Source organism: Aquarana catesbeiana, linkage group LG12 (genome assembly GCF_042186555.1).
Source record: "Aquarana catesbeiana isolate 2022-GZ linkage group LG12, ASM4218655v1, whole genome shotgun sequence".
Classification (NCBI taxonomy): Eukaryota; Metazoa; Chordata; class Amphibia; order Anura; family Ranidae; genus Aquarana; species Aquarana catesbeiana.
Window position 1 is genome coordinate 224,006,875 of NC_133335.1, and position 25,663 is coordinate 224,032,537.

A 25,663-nucleotide genomic window follows, 5' to 3' on the forward strand; every position below is an offset into this window, starting at 1 on the left:
GCACTTTCTCAATGGCCCAGCGGAGGAAGGAGGAGGGGGGCAAACTTCAGAGGGGACAGCACAGTCTCCCGGAAGTGGGGAAGGGTACCTGTCAGAAACAGGTACCCGTTCCCCCCTGAAAGGTGCCAAATGAGCCTAAAGAGGAAGGGGTGTTGTTTACAGATGATAGGGTGGGTCTTAAACAGGAAGGGGTGTGGCCTTGGCAGGATGGGGTGGGTCGTATTTAAATTAGGAGGGTGCATGCGTTTAGTCAGGCAGCACAAAACCTAAATACACCACTGGTTGGGAGCGCTGTATACAGCGCTTCCAAAACTCCCTGCCCATTGCAATGAATGGGCAGCGCTTTGGAAGCGCCTGAAAAGCACTTCGGAAGCGCCGCAACACGGGATTTGTTAACCTCTTCTTTGGGGTTAAAAGCACCCCACTAGCGGCCGAAAAGCATCGCAGAAGTGCTGCAAAGCCCTGCTTAAACAGGGGTAAAGCGCCTCTAAAACGAGCATCGCTTTACCACAAACGTGGCCGCGACCCCAGCGTGAAAGGGGTCTTAATGGCACCCTAAACACAATGCAATTCTGCCATGATTGGCGATTGACAGAATTGTGTGGAAATCACGGCAAACCGAATCTTTCTAAATTGCGTGAAGCTTGTTGCCCAAAAGAGAGCAGTAACTTCGTTTTGGGCGACAAACACACGTAGGGCAAGTGAATGGGCTGGCCCTATGTGACACGCAAAATCATGTGCAAATCGCGCCACAAAATTGCACAGCAGTTCCCGCTACACCAGTGGTTCTCAACCTCTCTAGTGCCATGACCCCTTGATAAAATTTCCCAAGTTGTGGGGACCCCTATTAGTAAAATTTTCGTAGCGTTGGTTGTCAGCACCCAAGGCAAGACAAGTAATTTGCACCCCTAACCCATGGACATTTAGCTCTCCCTGAGTCCCTTCCACTCATACAGTATTAAAACCCCTTATGGTACATTTTAGGATTTACCACTCTTTTTCTTTGTTCTCCTTTCTTTCCCTTTTATCTCTCTCTATCCTAACTGCTTGTTTTTTTCACCCATCCCTCTCTCTAGCCGTCTTTCTTGTTCTCTAATGCCGCGTACACATGGTCGGACTTTCCGGCAAGAAAAGTCAGACGGAATCTTTTCATCTGACATTCTGATCATGTGTGTGCCTCATCGGACCTTTTTTTCTTCAAAAATTCTGATGGACCTAGAAATAGAACATGTTTTAAATCTTTCCGACGGAATCAATTCCTATCGAGAAAACCGCTCGTCTGTATGCTGTTCCGACGGACCAAAAACGATGCATGTTCTGAAGCAAGTACAAGACGGAAGCTATTGGCTACTGGCTATTGAACTTCCTTTTTCTAGTCCCGTCGTACGTGTTGTATGTCACCGCGTTCTATGCGACCGGACTTTCAGGTGAACGTGTGTAGGCAAGACAGTTTGAGCGGAACTCCATCGGAAAAACCTCCAGAGTTTATTCCGACCGGTCGTGTGTACGCGGCATTACTCTTTCTCTCCCTTTTTCTTTGTTCCTCCCCCTCTTTTCCCTCTCTTAGTCCTTGCTGGGGGGGGGGGGGGGGTGAGTGGCAATGCTGGGGGGAGTTCTGATCAGCCAGCTTAGGTGCTCTTGATCAAGGTCATCTGCTAATCTGGGGACTGTACTGGGGACTTTTAATGGCAATTATAATGACAGGTAGTGTTACACACTATGTCTCCGGATTCTCTGTGTCTCCGACTTTGTGGTGTCTTGTAGCAGTGACACCTATGCCGAAATCAGGATGTAGGGTCTCCTCCAGCCCCTTCCACTTCACATTCCTCACCAGTCAGCAGACCTCTAGTCTCTGTCCGCAGACAATGCCGAAAAAACATAATGGGCGGCTGCTGGGTGGCCACAGGCTCCAGGAACAACCCTGCTGGGTGGCCACAGACTGCAAGGACAGCCCTGCTGGGTGGCCACAGACTCCAAGGACAACCCTGCTGGGTGGCCACAGGCTTCAGGGACAGCCCTGCTGGGTGGCCACAGGCTCCAGGGACAGCCCTGCTGGAAGGCCACAGGCTCCAGGGACAGCTCTGCTGGGAGGCCACAGGCTCCAGGAACAACCCTGCTGGGTGGCCACAGACTCCAAGGACAGCCCTGCTGGGTGGCCACAGGCTCCAGGAACAACCCCGCTGGGTGGCCACAAACTCCAAGACAACCCTGCTGGGTGGCCACAGGCTCCAGGGACAGCCCTGCTGGGTGGCCACAGGCTCCAGGGACAGCCCTGCTGGGAGGCCACAGGCTCCAGGGACAGCTCTGCTGGGTGGCCACAGGCTCCAGGGACAGCCCTGCTGGGTGGCCACAGGCTCCAGGGACAGCCCTGCTGGGTGGCCACAGGCTCCAGGGACAGCCCTGCTGGGTGGCCACAGGCTCCAGGGACAGCCCTGCTGGGAGGCCACAGGCTCCAGGGACAGCTCTGCTGGGTGGCCACAGGCTCCAGGGACAGCCCTGCTGGGAGGCCACAGGCCCCAGGGACAGCCCTGCTGGGTGGCCACAGGCTCCAGGGACAGCCCTGCTGGGTGGCCACAGGCTCCAGGGACAGCCCTGCTGGGAAAGCGGTGCAGGCTCCAGGAACAGCCCATGATTTGGTGACCCCTGGCAAATCGTCATTCGACCCCCAGGTTGAGAACCACTGCGTTACACAATGATGTGAATGGGTCCTAAAGCAATCGAAAAGTCATCCAAAGAATCAATGTGTAGCACAGTAAAACCTTCTCAAAACAAAAGTCATTCACATCTCATTCCATCATATATCCCCAAAATAACATCATTCCTCATTTCATTATAGTGGGCAGAGCCATGTTTATTATTATGTTTATCACCATTACTACTTAAATGATTACACAAATATATATTGTATTTTACCTTCATTTTAATTCATGAGCTCATTATCAATGTATCAAACCCAGCAGCTGGTAGATTTTATGTTTAGTAAGGGGTTTGTCAGGCTTTTTTTTTTTTTTTTTAAAGTCAGCAGCTACAAATACCATAGCTGCTGACTTTTAATAAAAGGGCACTTACCTGTCCAGGGATCCAGCGTCATGCTCACCCGGGCCAGTTCTTCACCAGTCTTTGGGTCCAGGGCGCCGGCATGCTTAGTGTGGGAAGCTGGGTGTGACTCCTTGCGGCTTCATACTGCACATGCGCAAGATGTGCTGTGTAAATGGTACTGCAGCCTGCGGGGACCTGTGACTCCTCCCAGAAGGCTGTGGGGAAAGCAGGGGGGACTTCTGGTGAACGAGTACGAAGTACCTGCTCTGATCCAAAAAATAAAAACGTTCAAAAGTGTTAGCGGAGGGGGGAGGCAGACATAAAGCGGAACTTCCATTTTAGGATGAAGTTCCGCTTTAAAGTGTTTGTTAGAGGCAGAAAGTTTTTTCCTTACTCCATAAACCTTCTGCATGTAACGCCCCCCCCCCCCTAAATACTTACCTGAACCCGATCTTGATCCAGCGATGTGCACAAGAGCCAAGGCTCTCCCAGGTCTCTCCCTCCTGATTGGCTCAAATAACAGCAGCAGGGGCCACTGGCTCCCCCTGTTGTCAATCAGAGCCAGTGATGAGGGAGCAGGGAGCAGGGTCTTATGGACACTCAGATCCGGCTCTGGAGGGAGCACGCACAAGTGCTGGCAGGGGACCCCAGATGAGGAGGTTTGAGGCTGCTATGTGCAAAACCCTTGCACAGAGCAGGTAAGTATAGTATGTTTGTAAAAAAAAATATATATATATATTTTTCATGTTATTTTTTCACATTCGATTCTATTACTTAGTCATCTTCACACTCACCACCTCACCACAGTGCACTATCACCCATGTAATCTGCTTTATTAGGTAAAAACACACAGTACACCCATTTCTCATTCTACTATATATCATTACAAATCAAATAAATGAATAAACCCAAATACAAACAAATTAGTAACACTAGTTGATATATTTCCAACATTTGATTGAATACCAGCCAGTCTGGCATTACAAGGCAGCACTGAATACTTACCTAACACTTGCTGATCATATACTGATTTTTAGAAATATCGAATTATAGGTGCCTCGCCCCATACCTTCCCCACTGGGTCCAAGAGCATGGCTCCTTGTAAGCCCCGTGGACTATGGACCCGCCTGGAGGGGGCGGAGGGAAGATCTGGACATTGTGGGACCACCGAATGCAACTGTTTTTAATAACCCTGGCTGTGCGATACATCCCCACTTTCCCATCCCCTGAATGGTAAATATTTCACCATACATACGGAGATGTATTTTTTAAAATATTATGAAACGTCCAATTATGTTTTGCATACTGTACAAAGTTCTTACTAGAATTTTCTGATATATCTCTTTAGAATAAAAAATCCCCCTGAAGAAGACCAGAACTGAAAAGGGTCGAAATGCATCGGGGTATTCATGGGGTATTCATGTGGATAGCAATATTGTAATGTAACTGTTAAACTGGTGTATTGTTTGCCTTGAGCGATGGTTTATGCTATTGTTTGTGTCCCCAACCAGAATTTATATTCAAAATTGATTGAACAAATGGAATTCATTTCTTGTCAGAATAAAAAAAATGTTTTACTAATTACGGTTTTAGAAATATTTTGCTGATAAAAAACCCCTTGGGGAAACTCTTCCACTTCTTTGTATAGTATGTTTGTTATTTTAAGAAAAAAAGCCCCAAGGCTTTATAATCACTTATAGTATTATTCATAATCCATATTCAGTATATTCAAGGAGATGTATGGGGTTATTAAAAAAAAAAACACATATACATAATCATCTCCGTGCTGTAACATCAATATCATACTGCAGCTATCCCCCCTTGGCTCAAAGCCCGAGAACTGAGTGATAATATGACTGCTGATCGCTCAGTTCTAAGTCTTCTCAGAGCAGTGACTGTCAGTCACCGCTCTCCGCTCTTCCCTTCCAGCGCTCACTAGAGCACCAAGGTGGAGAGGGGATGGTTGCTCAGCTCGGATACATGCTGGGAGCCAAAACCAGCTCTCAATCAGGCAGCTAGATGGATCCTGATAATATGGCCGGGATCCTTCCTGAGCTTGGAGCAGCTCTGTGACATCAGCTGACAGCTGTCGGCTGATTCTATGTCAAAGGAGAGCAAATGTAAGTGCACTCCATTAAGTGTGGGCAAAAAAGCTTTAGCCATACTTCTCTTTTAACGGTTTCAGAATCACATTTTGCAAGACGAATATTATCATAATATACATACATGTATTTATTATGTTTTTTTTAGTATTATATTTAATATTCCAGCACATCAATGCTTCCTGCATTTGCTGTGGGCACACAACACTAATACCTTCCTTTTCGTCTGTCTTCTACATCCAATTTGTTCCCCGAGGTCTAAGCTCTGGTGCTAGCACAGTTACACTCACAGGGTGTTCCCATAGTAGGATACATAGATGATTTTCTACTGAGAGAGCAGTCAGCACAGACCTTGTTGGAGAATGTCAGGCATACTGTCCAGTCTCTATGAGGGTTTGGTGAGATCCTTCAAAAGTCATTGCTGGACCTGGTTTATCACTTGGAATACCTAGGTCTGAATACAGCTCACTCCAGAGTTTTTCTTCCAAAAGAGAAACTACTAACTTCTCACTCCCAGACCAGGACACTTCAGTCCAAGGGTCATCCAACTCTCCACTTCCGCATGAGAGTTTTGGATCTGATGGTAGCCTCCTTCGAGGCAGTCCCATTTGCCCAGTTCCACTTCAGACCATTGCAAGTTAACATTTTGGCTAAGTGGGACAATAAGCTCCAGTCACTGGACCTACCAATGTGCCTGTAGCACAGTATCAGAATGTCTCTAGTCTCGCAGCTCACTAACCCATCCCTGGATTTGAAAAATATTTTCTTCACCCATCCTGGAAGGTCCTCATGACAGATGTCAGCCTGCAAGGCTGGAGAGGCATCATGAACACCCTGACAGTGCAGGGAACTTGGTTTCCCAGGAGAAGCTTGTCTCCCTGTCAACATACCTTACCTCCAAATGATTTGTCTATCCTTTCAATACTGGACTCCTTAAATGCAAGGTAATCCAATCTGGATTCAATTGGACCTAACCACAGTAGTGGCATACATCAGGGAGAAACGAGAAGTCTGGCTGCAGAAAAAAGAGAATCGGCACAAATTCTGTCTTGGGCAGAACTTTACTTTCCAGCCTTGTCCACCATCCACATTCAAGGTGTGGACAACTGGAAAGTGGTTTACCTAATCCGACAGTTCCTGGACTCAGAAGAATGGTGTCTTCACCCAGAGGTGTTTCAGGACCTGTGTCTTAGGTGAGGGATGCTGGATGTGGATCTCCTAGCCTCCAGGTTCAACAACAAACTTAACAGATTTGTCTCCTGGTACAAGGACCCAGTGGAAGTGGAAGCAGTGGATGCTCTGGTGACTCCATGGGATCAGTATAATTTGATTTATACCGTTCCCCTTCTGGATCTCCTTCCTTACCTGCTCTGCAGGATCGAGATAGAGGGCTTTCCTGTGATTCTCATCTGGCTCAGAATTGGACCATTATAGACACGACAGGGGCTTTCCCAGTATTCTGTCTCAAGGGCTGGTTTAGCACCCTGCTTCACCGTCTCTGTTTTTGTTGGCATGGTGGTTGAAGCCCAGTTTCTTACAGATAGGGGTCTTCCTGATTTGGCCATTCTTACACTCCTGAAAACTATGAAGTCCTCATCATGCAAGGGCTACCACCATACATGAACAGCATACTATGCCTGGTATAAGGGCAAAAAATTACACACACAAAAATACTCTGTGGAACAGATACTGAGCTTTGTCCAGTCAGGGCTGGATTAGCGTCTGGCCTTGAATACCATCAACAGCAAATATCGGCCCACATGATCTTCTTTCCAAGACCGATTGCTTCTCATTCCCTTGTACAAGGTGTTGCTCACATGGTTCCACCTGTAAAACCTCCAGTGATTTTGTGGCATCTCAGCCTGGTTTCCTCAGCTCAAAGACCGCAATTTGAACCCATCAGAGATAACCCTTATTCTACTATAACTTATATGGTAGCTTTCTGAGTTGGAGGATCTATCTTGTCCTATGCTTCATAGTGGTAAAACTAACCTAAAGCCTAGTACAAGCTATGAGATTATTGGATGAATGATCGTCCGGTTTGTTTTTTGTTTGTTTTTTGCATGCTTGTCTCCATATCGAAAACGAATAGGTTACTAAAGAACAAAAATTCTCATCTGACAGAATAAAAATTCAGAAGAAGGTGTATTGTACTTTTGGATGAAAATTGTTCTGATTAAACGAAAATCATGCGATCTAGTATTGCACGAGAAAAATGTTCGTGTTTGTCCCTTCGTAAAATTTCTGATACAAGCTATGTACTAACTATCAGATTATCGTACAGTCGCGTTAAAAGCAGTATTTTTTGTACGATATTCTGATTGTGTGTACGGGACCCAGAGCCTCATTTCTCCCTAGGGTAGACTCTGCTTTTCACCTTAACTAAGACATTATTCTTCCATCTCACTATCCTGCTGTGGTACATCCTAAGGGGATATCCCTCCAGCGGTTGTGTTTGCCTCTCAGCTGCATCTTCCTTCAGACAGACTGACTCCTTGTTTGTCATTCCTGAAGGTCCCTTTAAAGGACAGACTGCCTATTGTTCCACCATGTTTCGGTGACTCAAGCATGTAATTTTTAAAGCTTATCAGCTTAAGAATACATTTTCAGCTTTTCCAGTCAAGGTGTACTCCACAAGATCTGTGATTGCTTCCTGGGCTTTTCAGCATTAAGCTTCTGTTTCCCAGATTTGCAAGACCACCACCTGGTCTTCCACACAATCTCTTGAGTTTTACTAGGTGAGTTTTGTATCTGCAGATACAAGCTATGGATATACTGTAGCTCTTTTCACTGTCCTTCTTTTGCCCCTGAATGTTGTGTTGCTGGGTTGCCCTTCCCACAGTTGGACTTCTTATAAGTTGTCCCAATGTTCTGATTCTACTGATTCTGTGATGAACAATTAAAAAAGTAGGATTTTTGTATTCACCATAAAGTCTTTTTGTTGGGTTTCATCGAGGGAGATTGGTCCCCCCCTCTCTGTGGGTACGATCTTCTCCTTATATGCTTTTCCAAAAAAAAAAAATGAAACATCATGCTAGTGGGAGCGGTTATACTTGGCTTGCCAATAGCTTTTTTGTTTGCCGGTGTCCAATTCCTACTGGCAGTATAACCCAATGTTCCTGATTCTACTGATTCTGTGTCGGTTGATGAACTCCAATAAATGGATTTTATGGTAAGTACAAAAACCATATTTTTATTATCATCAATTCAGTATTCTTCTTCTTTCTCTTGTTCTTCTTCTTCTTCTTCTTAATATTATTATTATGATCATACATCCAGTTTTCTTCAGCTTACAACTTTTTATTATTTTTATTTTTTATTTTAATGATGCCCAAACTAGTTTTTGATTTTAGAGTTTTAGGTTACTTTTATGTGTGTGCTGGATTTTGGAATAAATTTATATCTGGACTCAAATATTATGATGTAGCTCCTTAATTCTAGACTCACTCATCTGCATCTCAACCAAAGGGGATTGTGAAAATCATTCATGTGGAGAAGCTCCCCCGGCCCAAAATTCAGATCCTTAATTCTACCATCATACCTTTGGATGACAACAACAATGGAAATCATTTAATTATACTTCAGGGTTCTTGCGCCATGAACCTATTTTCTGAAGCATCTGAATTCCAGGGAAATTACAATTACCCTGGTTATCTGATTTCAGGGGCACTCCAACCACCCAAGCCACCTGACTTCCAGAGACATTCCAACCATTCATGTCTCCTAACTGCTAGGCATACTTCAACCTCCTGGGTTACTTTACTTCCAAGGATACTCAGGTCACCTGACTTCCAGGGACAGTCCAACCACTCAGGTCACCTGACTTCCAGGGACACTCCAAACACTCAGGTCACTTGGCTTCCAGGGACACTCCAACCACACATGTCCCCTAACTGATAGGGATACTTGAACCATCCAGGTCACCTGACTTTCAGGGACACTTCAACTACCCAGGTCATCTGATTTCAGGGGCACTCCAACCACCCATACTTCCAGAGACATTACGACCATTAATGTCCCCTAACTGCTAGGGATACTTCAACCACCTGGGTCACTTGACTTCCAGGGACACTCTAACCTCTCAGGTTACCTGACTTCCAGGGACACTCCAACCATTCAGTTCACTTGGCTTCCAGGGACACCCCAACCACCCATGTCCCCTAACTGTTAGGGATACTTCAACCACCTGAGTAACTTGACTTCGCAGGACAGTCCAACCCCCCCATGCCCCCTAACTGCCAGGGACACTTCAACCACCCAGGTCTTCTGACTTTCAGGGACACTTCAATCACCAAGGTCACATGACTTCCAGGGAAACTACAAATACCCATGCTACCTTACTTCGTATTTCAGGCACTGCAAGCACCCAGGTTCCCTGTCTGTCTTTCAGTGACAAGCTTTGATTTTTTGGTGAAGTTTTCCCTGGTGTTCAATATCTAGAAATGTTCAGTTCTCATTATCTGGATGTTGAAAATGGTCTGATTTGGTCTGAAAATGTGAGAAAATATTTAAAAGAGATCCGCTGTGATGGAACTGAGGTGTACCAGCAGACTCAGTAGCATGGCATCCTTGGCCCAGTGCTTTGAGGGAAGACCTTCCAACATTTTTCCCCTGTGGTCTGGTGACCAGATGGTCGTGGCACTGATGGTCGCATGAGCAGATAGGCCATGGCAGATGTTGACAGTTGCTGTGGATCAGTATATTGATCAGATGAGGCACAATGGTTGTCTTCTGTTGGATATTATTCATCAGCCCTCTCTGCTTGGTAAAATCGGTAGTCTATAAATCCACATTATATGATCAGGAATTTTCCTGAAAGGTGCTATTGTTAGGGATTGGTTATGATCCTTTAATCCTATGATATAATCAGGGCTACGCCGGTGCTGAAAGCAGAACAGACAGGCTGTGCCATGGAGGTCCTTCGAGATTTTCTGCTGATGTTCTGGGAAGTATGTGGCTGTATCGTTCCATCAGTAATGCGATGGGTGGTCAGACCCAAACAAAAAGACGTGTCAGGTGCCATCTGCCTGGTGACCGGAGCTGCCGGTAATGTTGGGAGACGTTTTGCCCTGGAATTTGCCAGGAAAGGGGTACTTGCACTTGTACTGTGGGATGAGGACAGAGCAGGGATGGAGGAAACAGTGCGCCTGGTGAAGGGTCTGGGGGTCCGCGCTTACCCCTACACCTGTGACATGAGCCAGAAGAATGAAGTCTACGCCACAGCCCGCAGAGTGCAGCGAGAGGTGGGAGACGTCGCCATCTTAGTTAACAATGGCAGCATTGTGCCCAGGGAGCGATTCTTCCAATGTGAGGATGACGTTATTGAGAGGAGGATGAGGATGAACTGCCACGCTCATTTCTGGGTAGGCTCAGAAAGCAGAATGCTGACATATATGTATGTACATTGTTGCGTAACCAATCAGGGGCCGCTGTCCACCTGCAATCCTGCCAACCACAGAGGGGAAGTCAGTGTGTAGGCGGCGCTCTAGAAACACAAATACTTTTGAATATTCAAAAAGACAAAAAAACATTCAATGAGATTTGATCGTTCACTAATCCAGCATCAGTATATTGACATCTGATTTGGTGTGGGTTACTGCACTTTGCATATCATCATTTCTATTGGGTATACTCTGTCTGCCCAACAAATTGTTAATGAAAAATTAATGTGGAATTGGCAGCTTGCAATTCCAAACTCTGTGGGAGGGTAGAGATGGTGAAATTTGGATGGGGGGGTCACTGGTAATGTACTGTGTGTGATCCGCAGAGATCTATCCTATGTATGAGGGAATCCTGGTCAAAGGGGGAGCTCTGTGTTGTCAATATATCACCATTCCTGCTGACAACTGTTGACGTCTGATATCACCTGCTGACACCTGTTGGCATACTGGCACCTGCTGACTCCGACTAACACCTGTTGGTGCTCTGACACCTGTTGGTGCTCTGACACCTGTTGATGTCTGCTGACACCTGCTGACTCCCACAGACACCTGATGATGTGCTCATACATATTAATGCCTCCTGACACCCACTAAAACCTGCTGATTCCTGTTGACAACTGTTGATGTTTAAAATCAGCTACTAACACCTGCTGATGTCTGCTGACACTGACTGACATCTGCTGAATCCCACAGATATTTGTTGAGGCGCTGACAACAATTGATGTCTGATATCACCTGCTGACACCTTTTGACATGTTGGTACCTGCTGACTCCCAAAGAGATCTGTTGACACGCTTACAACTGCTGGTGACTGCTGACACCTGCTGCTGCCCATTGACACCCACAGGCACCTCTTGAGCTATTGACACCTGTTGATGTCTGCTGATGTCTACCAACACCGGCTGATTGCTGCTGACAACTGTTGACTGCTGATATCACTTGCTGACACCTGTGGATGTGCTGGCACCTGATGGCTCCAACTGACACCTGTTGATGTCTACTGAAGCCTGCTGAGACCTGCTGAATCCTGTTGACAACTGTTGACTTTTGATATGACCTGCTGGCACCTATTGATGTGCTGGTACTTGCTGTCTCCAACTGATACTTTTTGATGCACAGGCACCTGTTGATGTCTGCTGACACCTGCTGACTTCCACAGATAACCTGATTCCTGCTGACATCTGTTGATGTCTGCTGACTCCTACAGGTACCTGTTGAGGTGCTGACACCTGTTGATGTCTCATGATGCTACCGATCCCTGCTGACAACTGTCGATCCCAGATATCCCCTGCTGGCTGATGCCATTTCCATCTCTTGACATGCTGGTATCTGCTGGTTCCAACTGACACCTGTTGATGCACTGACAGTTGTTGGTGTCCGCTGACACCTATTGATGTGCTGGCACCTACTGATTCCAACTGACACTAGTTGATGTCTGCTGACAGCTACTGATTCCCGCTGACAGCTGTTGATGTCTGACGACACCTGCTGAATTCCATTGTCATCTGCTGACACCTGTTGATACCCGTTGACATCTGCTAATTTAGCAACATGCTACACCCAACTGCCCTGCCATGTTACGTCTGTGATAATCGTGAGCTGAAGCATCATAGAACCCGCAGTCAGAACTGTCTTTCTAGCACCCATTAAACCTTGTGAAAATGTCCTGCTTTGCTTGACCCTCCCCACACATATCCCTACCCATAGGAGAGTGTATATGTATAGGTAGGGCTTGTGCATACAGGCTGTGAGTGTAAGCTCCCTAGGCTCCACATATAATGATGCGGTTTCTCAGCAGATGGTGAAATGTTTCCTTCCCCGGATGATGGAGAAGAAGAAGGGGCACATTGTCACCGTGTCCAGCCACCTGGGACTTGTGGCAGCACCATACCAGGAGGTCAGTGTCTTCTCCATTACCGCTAACTGCACAATGAGAGATCACCAGGGGGAGCCAACAGTGTAGTGGTGTAAAAAGTAAGATGGCGCTGTATGTAAATGAGGGGGAGGAGATACTGATATTATATGTAAATAAGGGGGAGGAGGGAGATGCTGACTGGTATTATATGTAAATGAAGGGGAAGAGATGGTGACTTCTGCTGCAATATGGAAATAAGGGAAAGTGGATGCTATCTGCTGATATTATATGTAAATATAGGGGAGGAGACACTGACTGCTGATATTATATGTAAATATTGGGGGGGAGACACTGACTGCTGATATTATATGTAAATATAGGGGAGGAGACTCTGACTGCTGATATTATATGTAAATATAGGGGAGGAGACACTGACTGCTGATATTATATGTAAATATAGGGGAGGAGACACTGACTGCTGATATTATATGTAAATATAGGGGAGGAGACTCTGACTGCTGATATTATATGTAAATATAGGGGAGGAGATTCTGACTACTGATATTATATGTAAATATAGGGGAGGAGACACTGACTACTGATATTATATGTAAATATAGGGGAGGAGACACTGACTACTGATATTATATGTAAATATAAGGGAGGAGACACTGACTGCTGATAGTATATGTAAATGTAAATATAGGGGAGGAGATTCTGACTGCTATTATATGTAAATATAGGGGAGGAGACACTGACTACTGATATTATATGTAAATATAGGGGAGGAGACACTGACTACTGATATTATATGTAAATATAGGGGAGGAGACACTGACTGCTGATAGTATATGTAAATGTAAATATAGGGGAGGAGATTCTGACTGCTATTATATGTAAATATAGGGGAGGAGATGCTGACTGCTGATATTATATGTAAATATAGGGGAGGAGACATTGACTGCTGATATGTAAATGAGTGAGAGAAGATGGTGACTCCTTAGGCTGTATGTAAATGAAGGGGAGGAGACAGGGACCCTATCTGTGTGTTTAATCAGTATTTGTTATGACCATAATGCTGTTTCCATTTCAGGATTTCTGTGCCAGTCAGTTTGCCGCAGTCGGCCTCCATGAATCGCTTAGCCATGCTCTGAAATCCAAGAACATTGATGGAGTGAAGACAACCCTGATCTGCCCATATCTCCCCACCCACACATCTACGGACATCCCCTCAATCAGGTGGGCACGGCTCAGGTGACAGGTTCTCTTGTCAGTGATGATCGCCTGATGTATGGGAAATCAATATGGATTTTTTTTTTCACCCCGGTAACAGTCCAGTGTGTGTGATTGTACTATTAGGGCCAGTTCACACCAGAACGTGGTGCGGGAAACCCGCGTTTTGTGCGCATTTCCTGCACCACGTTCAAATGGCACTGCACTGACGATCTGCAGCAGATGTCGGTGCACTCCTAATGACACCCCAAACGCAGAGCGTTTGCCTGCACTGGATGGCATGGTACAGAAGAACCATGCGATCTGGTCGCAGCGTGCTTTTGAGCCTGGGTTCACACTCGTGCGGTGTGGTACACTGCATATGAATCGCACAGGAATTGCACCACATTCCAGTGCAAATATCGTGAAATGTCTGTGCGGTGTGATATGAGCCATTCATTTTGCATGGCTCAAATCACACCGCATCCGCATCAAAATGGTGCAGTAAACTTTCTTTTTTTTGCTGCACCTGAATCAGCAATTCTGGCAATCGCACTGCAGTTTGCGAGCAGTTTCAGAGTGTCATTAATTTAACATTGGCATCCGCAGCAGATCGCATAAATGGCGTGTAATTTCAATTCCAGTTCAAACGCTCAGGATTCGTTATGTTTCCCACATCGCATCAGTGTGATCCTAGGCTTAAAGCGGAGCTCCACCCAAAAGGAGAAGCTCCGCTTAACTGTCCCCCCCCTCTCGTGCCACATTTGGCTCCTTTCGGGGGTGAGCGTGCATTCCTGTGCAATTCCTGGTGTGAACCAGTTCTTAGAATGTAAGCTCCTCTGGTGCAAAGACTGATGTGACTGACTCAGTGTTCTCTGTACAGCACTGCAGTATATGTCAGAGATATAAAAATGTATAATAAAATTGTGTGACTGTGGCGGGATATTAGACCCCTTAACAACTCCTTAGATTAAAAGATTAATGTAACTGGCTCAGTGTTCTCTGTACAGGACTACAGAATCTGTCAGAGCTATATACAGTAATTGTATAATTATAATAGTGTGTGACTGTGGTGTCATTAGAGTGTAAGCTCCTCTGGTGCAGAGACTAATGTGATTGGCTCAGTATTCTCTGCAGAACACTGTGGACTATGTCAAAGCTATATAAATAATATTAGTAATGAGACATTCGAGTGTAAGCTCCTCAGGTGCAGAGACTGGTTTGAATGGCTATGTTTGCAGTACATCGCTGTGGAATATGACAGAGATATATAAATGTATCATAATAATATTAAAGCGGTAGTAAACCCACTGACTTTTTTTTTCCCCCCTACACCTGTAAGGGAAAAGGCATAATGAGCTAGTATGCACCACATACTAGCTCAATATGAGATAGAACGAGGCGTCGGCATCTCACCCTGTCCATGCCGAGGGAGCTGACATTTTCCCTCGGCGTGCCTTCCGGGTATTGCGGCTCCGGCGCTGTGAGTGGCTGGAGACGCGATGTCGTCACTTCCACGCATGCGTGCAGGAGACTTTTTTTTCCGGCAAAGTCCGGCGGCTTATTATAGGCTTACCTGTAGGTAAAAGTTTAAAAAAAAGGTATACAACCACTTTAATAGTTTGTGGCTGTGGATGGACAGTATAATATTAGCTCCTCTACTACAAACACTGATACCACTGGCTCACTAATCTCTGTACAGCACTATGGAAAATGTAAGTGCTATATAAATATGGGAGTAAATGTGACAAGTGTGTCTCTGCCCTGTTTTTTTTTTTGTCATTAGACCGGAATTAGAAGCCTTTTTTTCATCGGCATCTCAGGAGAGAGATATCAGGAAGGCTGTCGGAGGGATTCTTAGTGAACAGGACATGGTCTGCACTCCCAGAATTCTCTATTTTGCTGCTCTTCTCAAACAGTGAGTAGACATAAACCGCTCTACAATGGAAGATGAGTGTCAATGTCACTTTGTTACTACACTGGGGCTCTGAATTGTGAGCTCTGGGGTCCAGGAACACAAACGGCCAATTAGTGGGACGTGGGATTTGCACATTGCTGAAAACTTTCATAGGATTTTTATTGATTTGTTGTGGCAGTGAAGTAACCAATCTGTCATCAGCATACTCAGTCATGAATATCAATATAATCATCTGCAATATATATATATATATTGGTTGATTCTTTTTTTAGCATTTAGATGGTGTGATGTTGCAGATGATTATATTTACATTTGTATTTTACATTTCTTTTTGCATAAGGTCTTTGTATAGCTACCTTTTCTGAAAGCAGCCTTTCACATCACAGCACAGGCCAAGCACTAAGCTTTGAGTCGTGATATCAAATGTTTTATTTCAGAAAAACAGCAGGTTTGTAGAGAAGACCGACTCAAACCAGGTGACCACTGTATGACAACTTTTAGTCAAAGCGCTTTCCCCGACTTGTGCATTCCCCGACTTAGTTGGGGTAGGCGGAACACTTTGGTGGGTGTGGGTCAGCCACGCCTCTTGACCTTTGACCTCTGGGGACACGCCTGCTGACCTTTGGAGGAGGTCCTTATTCCAATCCCTGAGTCCTAACCTTGTTCTTCAAGGGGAAACCCTAACCATCTAACCCAGTATGCTGCGACAAAATGTTTTGTTTGTCCTGTGCAAAGCCCTTCCATGTGCACCTTACTCTAACAGCAAGTTATAAATTGGAGCAGTTGCAATTTTTGTGAGTGCTAAGGGGAAGGTTCTGCTTTTACAATCATCCCATTATCAGTCCCAGTGTAATATACTACCCCCCCCCCCCCCCCCCCCCTTTACACCCTTATAAATATACAGCAATCTTTGTAGGTCTTACTATCAGCGAGAAAGTATCATGGGGACAACAGAATGAAATACGCTCCAAAATGGCCTAGTGTGTGTTTTTATTGTAACTTACATATTTTTTTTAAAAGGAACCTGTGATTCCACTGTGTACTCTGGTATGAGGTTCTCTGTACAAGAACAGAGGGCGCACCATCCTTGCTCATTGCATATAGTATTAAGCTCATAAAAATTCACAGTGCCCCACTGCTCCAATCCCAACATAGGGAAGATGTTAAAAATGACTAACATGTTTCGAGGGTGGGTCCTTTCTTCCTCAGAGGCAGAATGTTTTGGGTCTGAGGAACAGGGGACCTACCCTCGAAACACACTTGAAGAGGACGTAAACCCTGATGGGTTTTACTTCATCTTTATTCCCCTGCAAAGTAAAAGCCTAATACCGTGTACACACGAGCAGACTTTACGGCAGACTTTGCCCGGCGGACGGGATTTCATCGGACAATTCGATCGTGTGTGGGCTCCAGCGGACTTTGTTTTCTCAAAAGTTGGACAGACTTAGATTTGGAACATGTTTTAAATCTATCCGTCGAACTCGAGTCCGGTCGAAAAGTCCGCTCGTCTGTATGCTACTTCGACGGACAAAAAGCCACGCTAGGGCAGCTATTGGCTACTGGCTATGAACTTCCTTGTTTTAGTCCGGTCGTACGTCATCACGTACGAATTTGATGGACTTTGGTGGATTGTGTGTAGGCAAGTCCGTTCATTCGGAAAGTCTGTCATAAAGTCCGGCGAAAAGTCCGCCGGGCAAAGTCTGCCGTAAAGTCCGCTCGTGTGTACGCGGCATTAGGCTGGGTTCACACTATACTACACGACAGTAGTACGACTTTCATCCTATTTTGCTCTGCGACATCAGTCCTACATTCGTCCTACATCCATCCAACTTTCATGAACAGGATACTACTTTGATCCGACTTTTCAGATAGTACACTTGTCCTTTGACCAATCAAAACTAACACACAATGGGAGGGGCTACAGCAGGGGGCAGGAAATAACACAATGTCGGATGCCAAAGTCGGATGCCAAAGTCGGATGGTTAGGACAAGGATCCGACTTTGATCCTACTTCAATGATAGTCAATGAGCTGAAGTAGGATCAAAGTCGGACCAAAGTAGTACAGGGAACATTTTCAAAGTTGGACCGACTTGTGTCGGACCAGTTAGGACGGCTCCCATAGGGAAACATTGAATTTCACACGTCATGCGACATGAGCTCCCAATGTTGGAGCGTTTGTCGGACCAGTGTGAACCCAGCCTAATAGGCAAGTATGCATCACATACTAGCCCATTATGTGGCACTTACCTGCAAACGAAGTCCACGATGTCCCCGCTGGTGGAAGCATCCATCTTCACCCCTCTTCCTTCCGGGGTCGTGTACTCCGGCTTTGTGATTGGCCGGAGTCATGTGATGTCACTGCCATGCAATGCGCACGGAAGCCGATGGTCACAGCATGGGCCCTGTAAAAACGGCACGATCTAAAGTGCGTATGCGGCGATGACGTTGGTGCAAGCGTATATGGTAAAAATCTCCTAAACCATGCAGGTTTAGGAGATATTTCCAGTACTTACAGGTAAGCGTTATTGTAGGCTTACCTGTAGGGAAAAGTGGGCTGTAAGGGTTTACAATCACTTTAGAGGAGGAGTTCAGCCAAAGTTCATTTGGCTGTACTTCTATGGATCACAGGAGTGCAATTCGTTTTTCACGCTCTGCTGACGTCAGCAAATGTCAATCCAGGCACCGCGTCATCCCGACCATGGAGTCTGGATCTGCCAGGCTCAGCGAGCTGCTGAGATGGTTGTTCCACCCCCTCCACAGCTCAGCGCTCCAATGAGCGAGGAGGAAGATGAGCAGAGAGCTGTGACTGACCGTCTGTAGTTCTCTGCTCACGGAGCTGTGAAAACCGAGCGATCGGTGATGTTGGATCACTCGGCTCTCAGTGCAGAGGCACCAAGGAACAGATGCAGCATCGAACCCATGCTGCATCCACCTAGGTAAGTATTAATAGGGGGAAAAAAAAAATCAAGTTAGACTTACCGGTAACTTGTTTTCCATGAGTCTTTCAGGACAGCACCTTGAGAGCGTGGCTCCACCCACTTGACAGGAAACACACCTCCACCAAACTTTAAAAGGAGGCTCCTTCCCACTTATAATCAGTAGTAGTAGAGAACCTCCGGCCCAAGCTGGAACACATAATCAGAATATGGTTAGTCACAGCATAGTAATTTAATACAATAAGGGCGGGTTGCTGCTGTCCTGAAAGACTCATGGAAAACAAGTTACCGGTAAGTCTAACTTGATTTTTCCCTTATCGTCTTTCAGGACAGCACCTTGAGAGGATAACAGAGACTTACCCACTTAGGGAGGGACCACAGCCTGCAGGACCTTTCTGCCAAAAGCCTGTTCACTGGCTGACAGAAGATCCAGTCTGTAATGACGGACAAACGTAAGGTAACTTGACCACGTAGCCGCCCTACAAATCTGATCTGGGGTGGCACCAGCCATTTCTGCCCATGTAGAGGCCTGAGCCCTGGTAGAATGTGCTTTAATTCCCAGCGGGGGAGATAGCCCCGACTGAGCGTAGGCTGCTAGAATAGCTGATTTAAGCCATCTAGCTATAGACCCCTTAGAAGCTTGTTGGCCCTTCTTTTTACCTGAAAAAAGTATAAATAGAGAATCCGAGGATCTAAAGTTACTTGTTACCTCCAGATACTGTAATAAAGTCCTTCTTACATCCAAATTGTGGAATTTGCCTTCTTTTTCCCCCGAAGGGTTAGAGCAAAAGGTTGGCAGGATGATTTCCTGCGACCTATTGTGTGCTGACGCTACCTTTGGCAAAAAACCTGGATCGGTTTTAAGTATAATCCTATCTGTGTAGATGGTTAAAAAGGGTCTCTTAACAGATAGGGCGTGCAGCTCACCAATTCTCCTTGCTGACGTTATTGCAACTAAGAACAAGGTCTTAAGAGTAAGATTCCTTAGAGAGATTCCTTGTAGTGGTTCAAAAGGTTCCTTTGTAAGGGCTTGCAGGACCACTGATAGATCCCAATTGGGAAAGTGCTTAGCCGGAGCTGGTCTAGATCTGGTAAGTGCCTTGAAAAATCTTATAACCAAGGGCTCAGAAGAGATTGGTCTTTCTAGAAATACTCCCAAAGCAGCTACTTGAACTTTAAGGGTGCTGACTGACAATCCCTTGTCTGCCCCTTCTTGAAGAAATTCCAAAATTGACACTAAATTTTTAACTTTTCTCTTAGTCAAATGACAAAAAGAGTTGAAGACCTTCCAATATTTAGCATAGATTTTTCTGGTCACTATTTTCCTACTGGAAAGCAAGGTAGTTACCAAGGGTTGTGACAGACCTTTGTTTCTTAACAACTGCTCCTCAGAAACCAGGCCGTGAGGCTTAGACTGGCCACTCCCGGATGCTGTATTGGACCCTGTAGGAGCAGGTCCTGCCGGAGAGGCAGCCGCCAAAATGGTTTGACTGCCATCTGTAGAATGGTGGAAAACCATGCCCTTTTTGGCCAAAATGGAGTAATTAGGATTACTTCCACCTTTTCCCTCTGTATCTTCCTTAACACCAACGGGATAAGTTGGAAAGGAGGAAATGCGTAACCCAGATGGAAGTTCCAGGGCTGGATTAACGCATCTGTCCCCTGGGCCTTGTCGTTTCTGTGAATAGAGAAAAATACTGGGAGTTGTGTATTTTCCTGTGATGCAAATAGGTCTATTTGCGGTTGACCCCAGGCCCTGGTAATCATTGCAAAGATTTCCGGATTCAGGCTCCATTCTGATTCCTGAATCCGCCTTCTGCTTAGATAATCTGCCACTACATTTAAGGTGCCTTTGAGGTGGACTGCTGATAAGGACCGAACATGCTTTTCTGCCCAAACCAGGATCTTTGAAGCTAGCAACTGAAGTGTTTTGCTTCTTGTACCCCCCTGTTTGTTTAGGTAGGCTATGGTAGTGGCGTTGTCTGAGAGGACCCGGACATGAGAACCTTGAAGGATGGGAGAGAAGGCATCTAAAGCTAAGGCGACTGCTTTTAGTTCCCTCCAATTTGAGGACCTCCTTGCCTCTGTCCGAGACCACATTCCTTGCGCGAAGTCTTGGTCTAAGTGAGCTCCCCAACCCCATACACTGGCATCTGTCGTTACCACTTTTTCTATTGGAAATGACCAGAGCAGGCCTTCTGACAGATTCTCCTGTCTTCTCCACCACCAAAGTGATCTCTTGACTTTGGTGGGTATCTTTACCTTTGCTTCCAGAGATTCTGACCTGTGATTCCATATTCTCAGGAGAAAGCTCTGGAGAGGCCTGAAATGTAACCTTGCCCATTGAATGGCTGGTATGGTTGCTGTTAGGGTTCCTAGGGATGACATCACTTGTCGGACTGATAATTGCTGGCTTGCCTGCAAGGACGCTACCACCTTCAGGACTTTCCCCTTCTTCTCTTCTGGGAGAAAAATCTTTTGTTCCCTTGAACAAATCTGATACCCCAGGAATAGTATTTTCTGGGCTGGAACGAAATTTGACTTCTGCAGATTTATGATCCAACCCAGGGTTTCTAGATGACCTCGGGTCCTTCCGAGGTTGTCTAGCAGTCTTTCCCTGGAGGGGGCAAAAAGGAGTAGGTCGTCCAAGTACGGAATTACCGCAATCCCCTGCATGCGAAGAGGAGCAAGCGCTTCTGCCATTATTTTTGTGAAAATTCGTGGGGCAGAAGACAGGCCAAAGGGGAGGGCCCTGAATTGCAAGTGCAGAACCTCTTTTCCCAAATTTATCGCCAATCTTAGGAATTTTTGGGACTGCGGGGCTATAGAGATATGCAGATAGGCATCTCGAAGGTCTATTGATGCCATAAAGCATTCCCTCGTCAATAGATTCTTGACCGTGAAGATGGAGTCCATACGAAACCTTTTGTATTGGACTGATCTGTTCAGCGGTTTCAGGTTTAGGATTAACCGAAAATCTCCGGATGGTTTCTTTATCAGGAATATACGGGAATAAAATCCCTGATAAAGCTCCCCCTGAGGGACGTAAGTCATAACCCCCTGATCTATCAGATCCTTTAATAGGCTCTTCATTGCCAGGGATTTTGTTACATCTCTTGGAAGATTTGTCACCAAGTACCTTTCTAGGGGGAGATCTGAAAATTCTATATTGTAACCCTGGGCTAGCATATTCAGGATGTACTGGTTTTCTGTTATGCTTGCCCAATAGGGGAGAAAGTCTTGTAGTCTTCCCCCTACTTGTAACCGACTGTCATTGCGTCTTGCTGGCTGATGCAGGAGGATGGAAAAGGACATTTCCTCTGCCCTTACCCCTCTGCCCTGACCAGCTTTTCTTTTTCTCTTGAGACTTGTTCTGTTCCTGAGCCCTTTGAGGACGAAAAAACCGTTTGACTGGTTGTTTCTTCTTTTCGACAGGAAAAGATTTCTTTTTATCTGCAGTCCTGTCCAGAACTGAATCCAAATCAGGGCCGAACAGTAAGTCTCCTAGAAAAGGGACCCCGCATAATTTGTTTTTAGATGCTGTGTCCCCTTGCCAAGTCTTTAGCCATAAAGCCCGTCTAACCGAATTAGCAAGGGCTGCCGCCTTAGCTGTCATCCTGATAGACTCTGCTTGAGGCATCAGAGACATAGGCTACGGCTGCTGAGAGGGTAGAAAAGGAGTCAAGGATTTCTTGTTTAGGGGAATCTGCTATTATATGAGCTTTAAGCTGATTTACCCAATACTCCAAGTTCCTGGAGATGCAAGTAGTTGCCATTGCTGGCTTAAGGTTGCCCATAATGGATTGCCAAGTCCGCTTGAGCTGTTGATCCATTTTTTTATCCATGGGGTCTTTTAAGATCCCCATGTCCTCAAATGCTAGATCAGTAGATCTTGACACCTGAGAAAAGGCTGCATCAAGTTTTGGAACCTTATTCCAAAGAGCTGCTGGGTCTTCATCAAAAGGGAACCTTCTCTTATGAGCCCTAGAGAAAAATGGTTTCCTAGCAGGGTCAGCCCATTCTTTTCTGATTGTTTCAGAAATCACTGCATGGACTGGAAAGGTACGGGACTTAGACTCACTAAGCCCTGCATACATCTTGTCATGTAAAGACATCTCCTTATGCTCTTCCTCAAGGCCTAGAGTAGCATAAATAGCCTTTAAAAGGCCATCCACCTGATCCAAAGACAATTTATACTTGGAAGACATATTTTCCAGCTCATCACTATCCTCATTCGATTCATTAGAATGGGATGGGGAAAGCCCTTCCCGGTTCAGAGGACCCATTTCCGCCTCTACTGCCGGGACTAACAGTGAGCCTTGAGAGGACTGTGAGGTAGTGGGCTGACTTGCAGATGGATAGGTGAGTGAGTATCTGAAGGATTGAATGGTAGCATCCAATTCCTTTTTGGCAGATGCGATTAGATCACTGCATGCGGAAGTGGTTTCTTCCCTCACCAAGGAGTCAATACATGCTTGACATAAAGCCTTTTTCCAGCCTTCATTTAACTTAATTTTGCATGAAGGGCATCTCTTTCTAATCCCAGGGTCAGAGCTCTTGGCCTGCCATGATAAGGGAAAAAAAGAGAGAGAAAAAAGACAAACCATCTTTTAGAGTCAGCTTGATTACTCAAGGTTGCTCACCACAGGTGCACAGTGAGAAAAGCTATCAGACTCATGTGCCCTGACAGGCCCCTCCGCCACCAGGGGGAAAAAATACCCTCAAACTTCACTAACATTTAGAGAGAAGAGGGCTAGAGAGAGACCCCACAGTAAAGCTGAGCAGAAACTACAGTCTGCTCCTTACCTGGGCCTTGCTGGTGCCTGTGCCTGTTCCACTCGCTGCGGTTCCTGAATCCATGCTGAGGCAGCAGCGTGATGCTTGTGGCGAAAACGCCGGTTCCGGACTCCAATAGCACCTGTGCGCCGGACCGGAACCGGCAATAAATAGGCACCAGACCTATTCCTCCCTCCTCCCCCTGCGCTTCCGGCAGGAAATGACGCCTGGCGCCTGCTCCATGGATGCCGCCCCACTTCCGGATACCTCACATCCGGCGGATGCAGTCCTCTGACTGCCCTTCCCAAGATGGCGGCGGCGTCAGGGAAAAAACATGTGCAGGCAAGAAAAAACAAACAGAAATGCCTGACATGCCCGACGCCTCCGCCTGGGAGCAGCAATACCCGGAGCAGTCCTGGCTCTCCCCGAGCACTGACGAGGGAGAAGGAGCCCATCCACCCGGCACCCGTAAGCCTGTGGAAAATGGGAGGAATCGGCTCTCCTGAGGTAGGTAAAAATAGTGGAGTAGGTAGCCTGTTCTCTCAGGACAGAACCTTGAGAGCTCCAAACTCCCACATGTGTTCCCGCCGGAGGAAACACATAAACTGATGATAAGTGGGAAGGAGCCTCCTTTTAAAGTTTGGTGGAGGTGTGTTTCCTGTCAAGTGGGTGGAGCCACGCTCTCAAGGTGCTGTCCTGAAAGACGATAAGGGAAAAAATTCCTTTACTTCGCTTTTAATACTATATGCCGTTTGCGGGGATACAACGGTTTTATTTCTTCGGTAAAAGGTTTTATAAAGGTAATACACAAGCCTGGTGCGTCCTCTGTTGTTGTTGTGCTATTGTTTCTATTGGACTCCCTCCAGTTCCTAGGGGGCTGCAAGGTCTTGCCTAGCATCAAGCTGCTGAAGATTAGATCTCCATACTGGCAATGGTGAACCTAGAGTGCAGGAGGGAAGTTGTTTAGTTTGCATATAGCGCTCTGTGCCAGGGTGGGGTGCGGAAGCTTGGTGGCAAATACGTGACCCGACTCTACACACTGGAGGAGATTTACTAAAGCTGTAGTGTGCAAAATCTGGTGCAGCTCTGCAGAGAAACCAATCAGCTTCCAGGTTTTATTGTCAAAGCTGAACTAAACAAGCTGATTGGCTACCATGCACAGCTGCACCAGATTTAGCACGCTCCAGTTTTAGTAGATTAACCTCACTTTCCCCTCTAAGGTGGGACTGAGATCACACAGACTAGCCAAACCATCATATGATGCCTAGTGAGCACAGTCAGGGTAGAGGTGACCAGTTCTCTATGGCAGCAAAGCCCAGGACATGCAGACATAATGTGGGTGCAGTGTGAAAAGACATGATGTAGGAATATCTATGATCTGTGTTTTCTCTCCCCAGTGTTGTGCCCTGGGAGGTGCAGCTCCTCTGCTACAAGTTTCTAGAAGGAGAGAAAAGGACAAAATGACTCCATCAATACCTTTGCCAGATGTTTCCACCCCCCGTTACTCAAAATATGAATTTCACCCTCTATTACGGTATCCACAAACACATCTTATTTTATGTTTTGTAGACACTAAAAAGCTGATTATCTGCCCTTTTCTGTACCGTGAACATATAATAAAAGATGTAGGTGAATATATGTGTGGATCTGTCCCAGAGCAGAGGTGAACATGTCGTGTGTGTGGTTCTGTCCCAGAGGAGAACATGTCGTGTGCGTGGATCTGTCCTAGAGGTGAACATGTCGTGTGCGTGGATCTGTCCTAGAGGTGAACATGGCATGTGTATGGATCTGTCCCAGAACAGAGGTGAACATCGCGTGTGCATAGATCGGTCCCAGAACAGGAGGTGAACATGTCAGGTTTGTGAATCTGTCCCAGAGCATGTCAGGTGCGTGGAGATGTCCCAGAACAGAGGTGAACATGTCGTGTGCGTGGATCTGTCCCAGAGGTGAACATGTCATGTGCGTGGATCTGTCCCAGAGGTGAACATGTCGTGTGCGTGGATCTGTCCCAGAGGTGAACATGTCGTGTGCGTGGATCTGTCCCAGAGGTGAACATGTCGTGTGCGTGGATCTGTCCCAGAGGTGAACATGTCGTGTGCGTGGATCTGTCCCAGAGGTGAACATGTCAGGTGCATGGATCCGTCCCAGAACAGAGGTGAACATGTGAGGTTTGTGAATCCGTCCCAGAACAGAGGTGAACATGTCGTTTTTTTCGATCTGTCCCAGAACAGTGGTGAACGTGTCAGGTGCGTGGATCCATCCCAGAACAGAGTTGAACGTGTGTTTGGACCCGTCCCAGAATAGAGGTGAACATGTCATGTGTGTGGATCTGTCCCAGAACAGAGGTGAACATGTTGGGTGAGTAGAACCCTCCCAGAGCAGA

The 25,663-nt window shown here is 46.2% G+C and overlaps 1 protein-coding gene and 1 long non-coding RNA gene across 2 annotated transcripts in view; one reads left to right on the forward strand and one right to left on the reverse strand.

Moving 5' to 3' along the window:
- LOC141113579 (uncharacterized) overlaps positions 1–15,130 on the reverse strand; it is a 37,755-nt gene extending 22,625 nt beyond the window's left edge. The window contains exon 1 of the long non-coding RNA XR_012236789.1: positions 15,066–15,130. This is a non-coding gene — a long non-coding RNA (uncharacterized lncRNA). The remainder of the gene's footprint in view (positions 1–15,065) is intronic.
- LOC141113578 (retinol dehydrogenase 10-like) lies at positions 10,037–24,914 on the forward strand. The gene is made up of 5 exons (XM_073606774.1): positions 10,037–10,504; positions 12,381–12,479; positions 13,531–13,676; positions 15,436–15,567; positions 24,678–24,914. Exons 1-5 carry the CDS (start codon positions 10,052–10,054, stop codon positions 24,742–24,744), a joined length of 897 nt encoding a protein of 298 aa, XP_073462875.1. The 5' UTR covers positions 10,037–10,051; the 3' UTR covers positions 24,745–24,914.
- Positions 24,915–25,663: the final 749 nt, after the last annotated feature.

Coding starts and splice junctions, on each gene's coding strand:
- LOC141113578 (XM_073606774.1), top strand. CDS start 10,052: ATGGAGGTCCTTCGAGATTTTCTGCTGATGTTCTGGGAAGTATGTGGC. Junction 10,505..12,380: donor ACTGCCACGCTCATTTCTGG/GTAGGCTCAGAA, acceptor GTTTCTCAGCAG/ATGGTGAAATGTTTCCTTCC. Junction 13,677..15,435: donor ACGGACATCCCCTCAATCAG/GTGGGCACGGCT, acceptor TTTTGTCATTAG/ACCGGAATTAGAAGCCTTTT.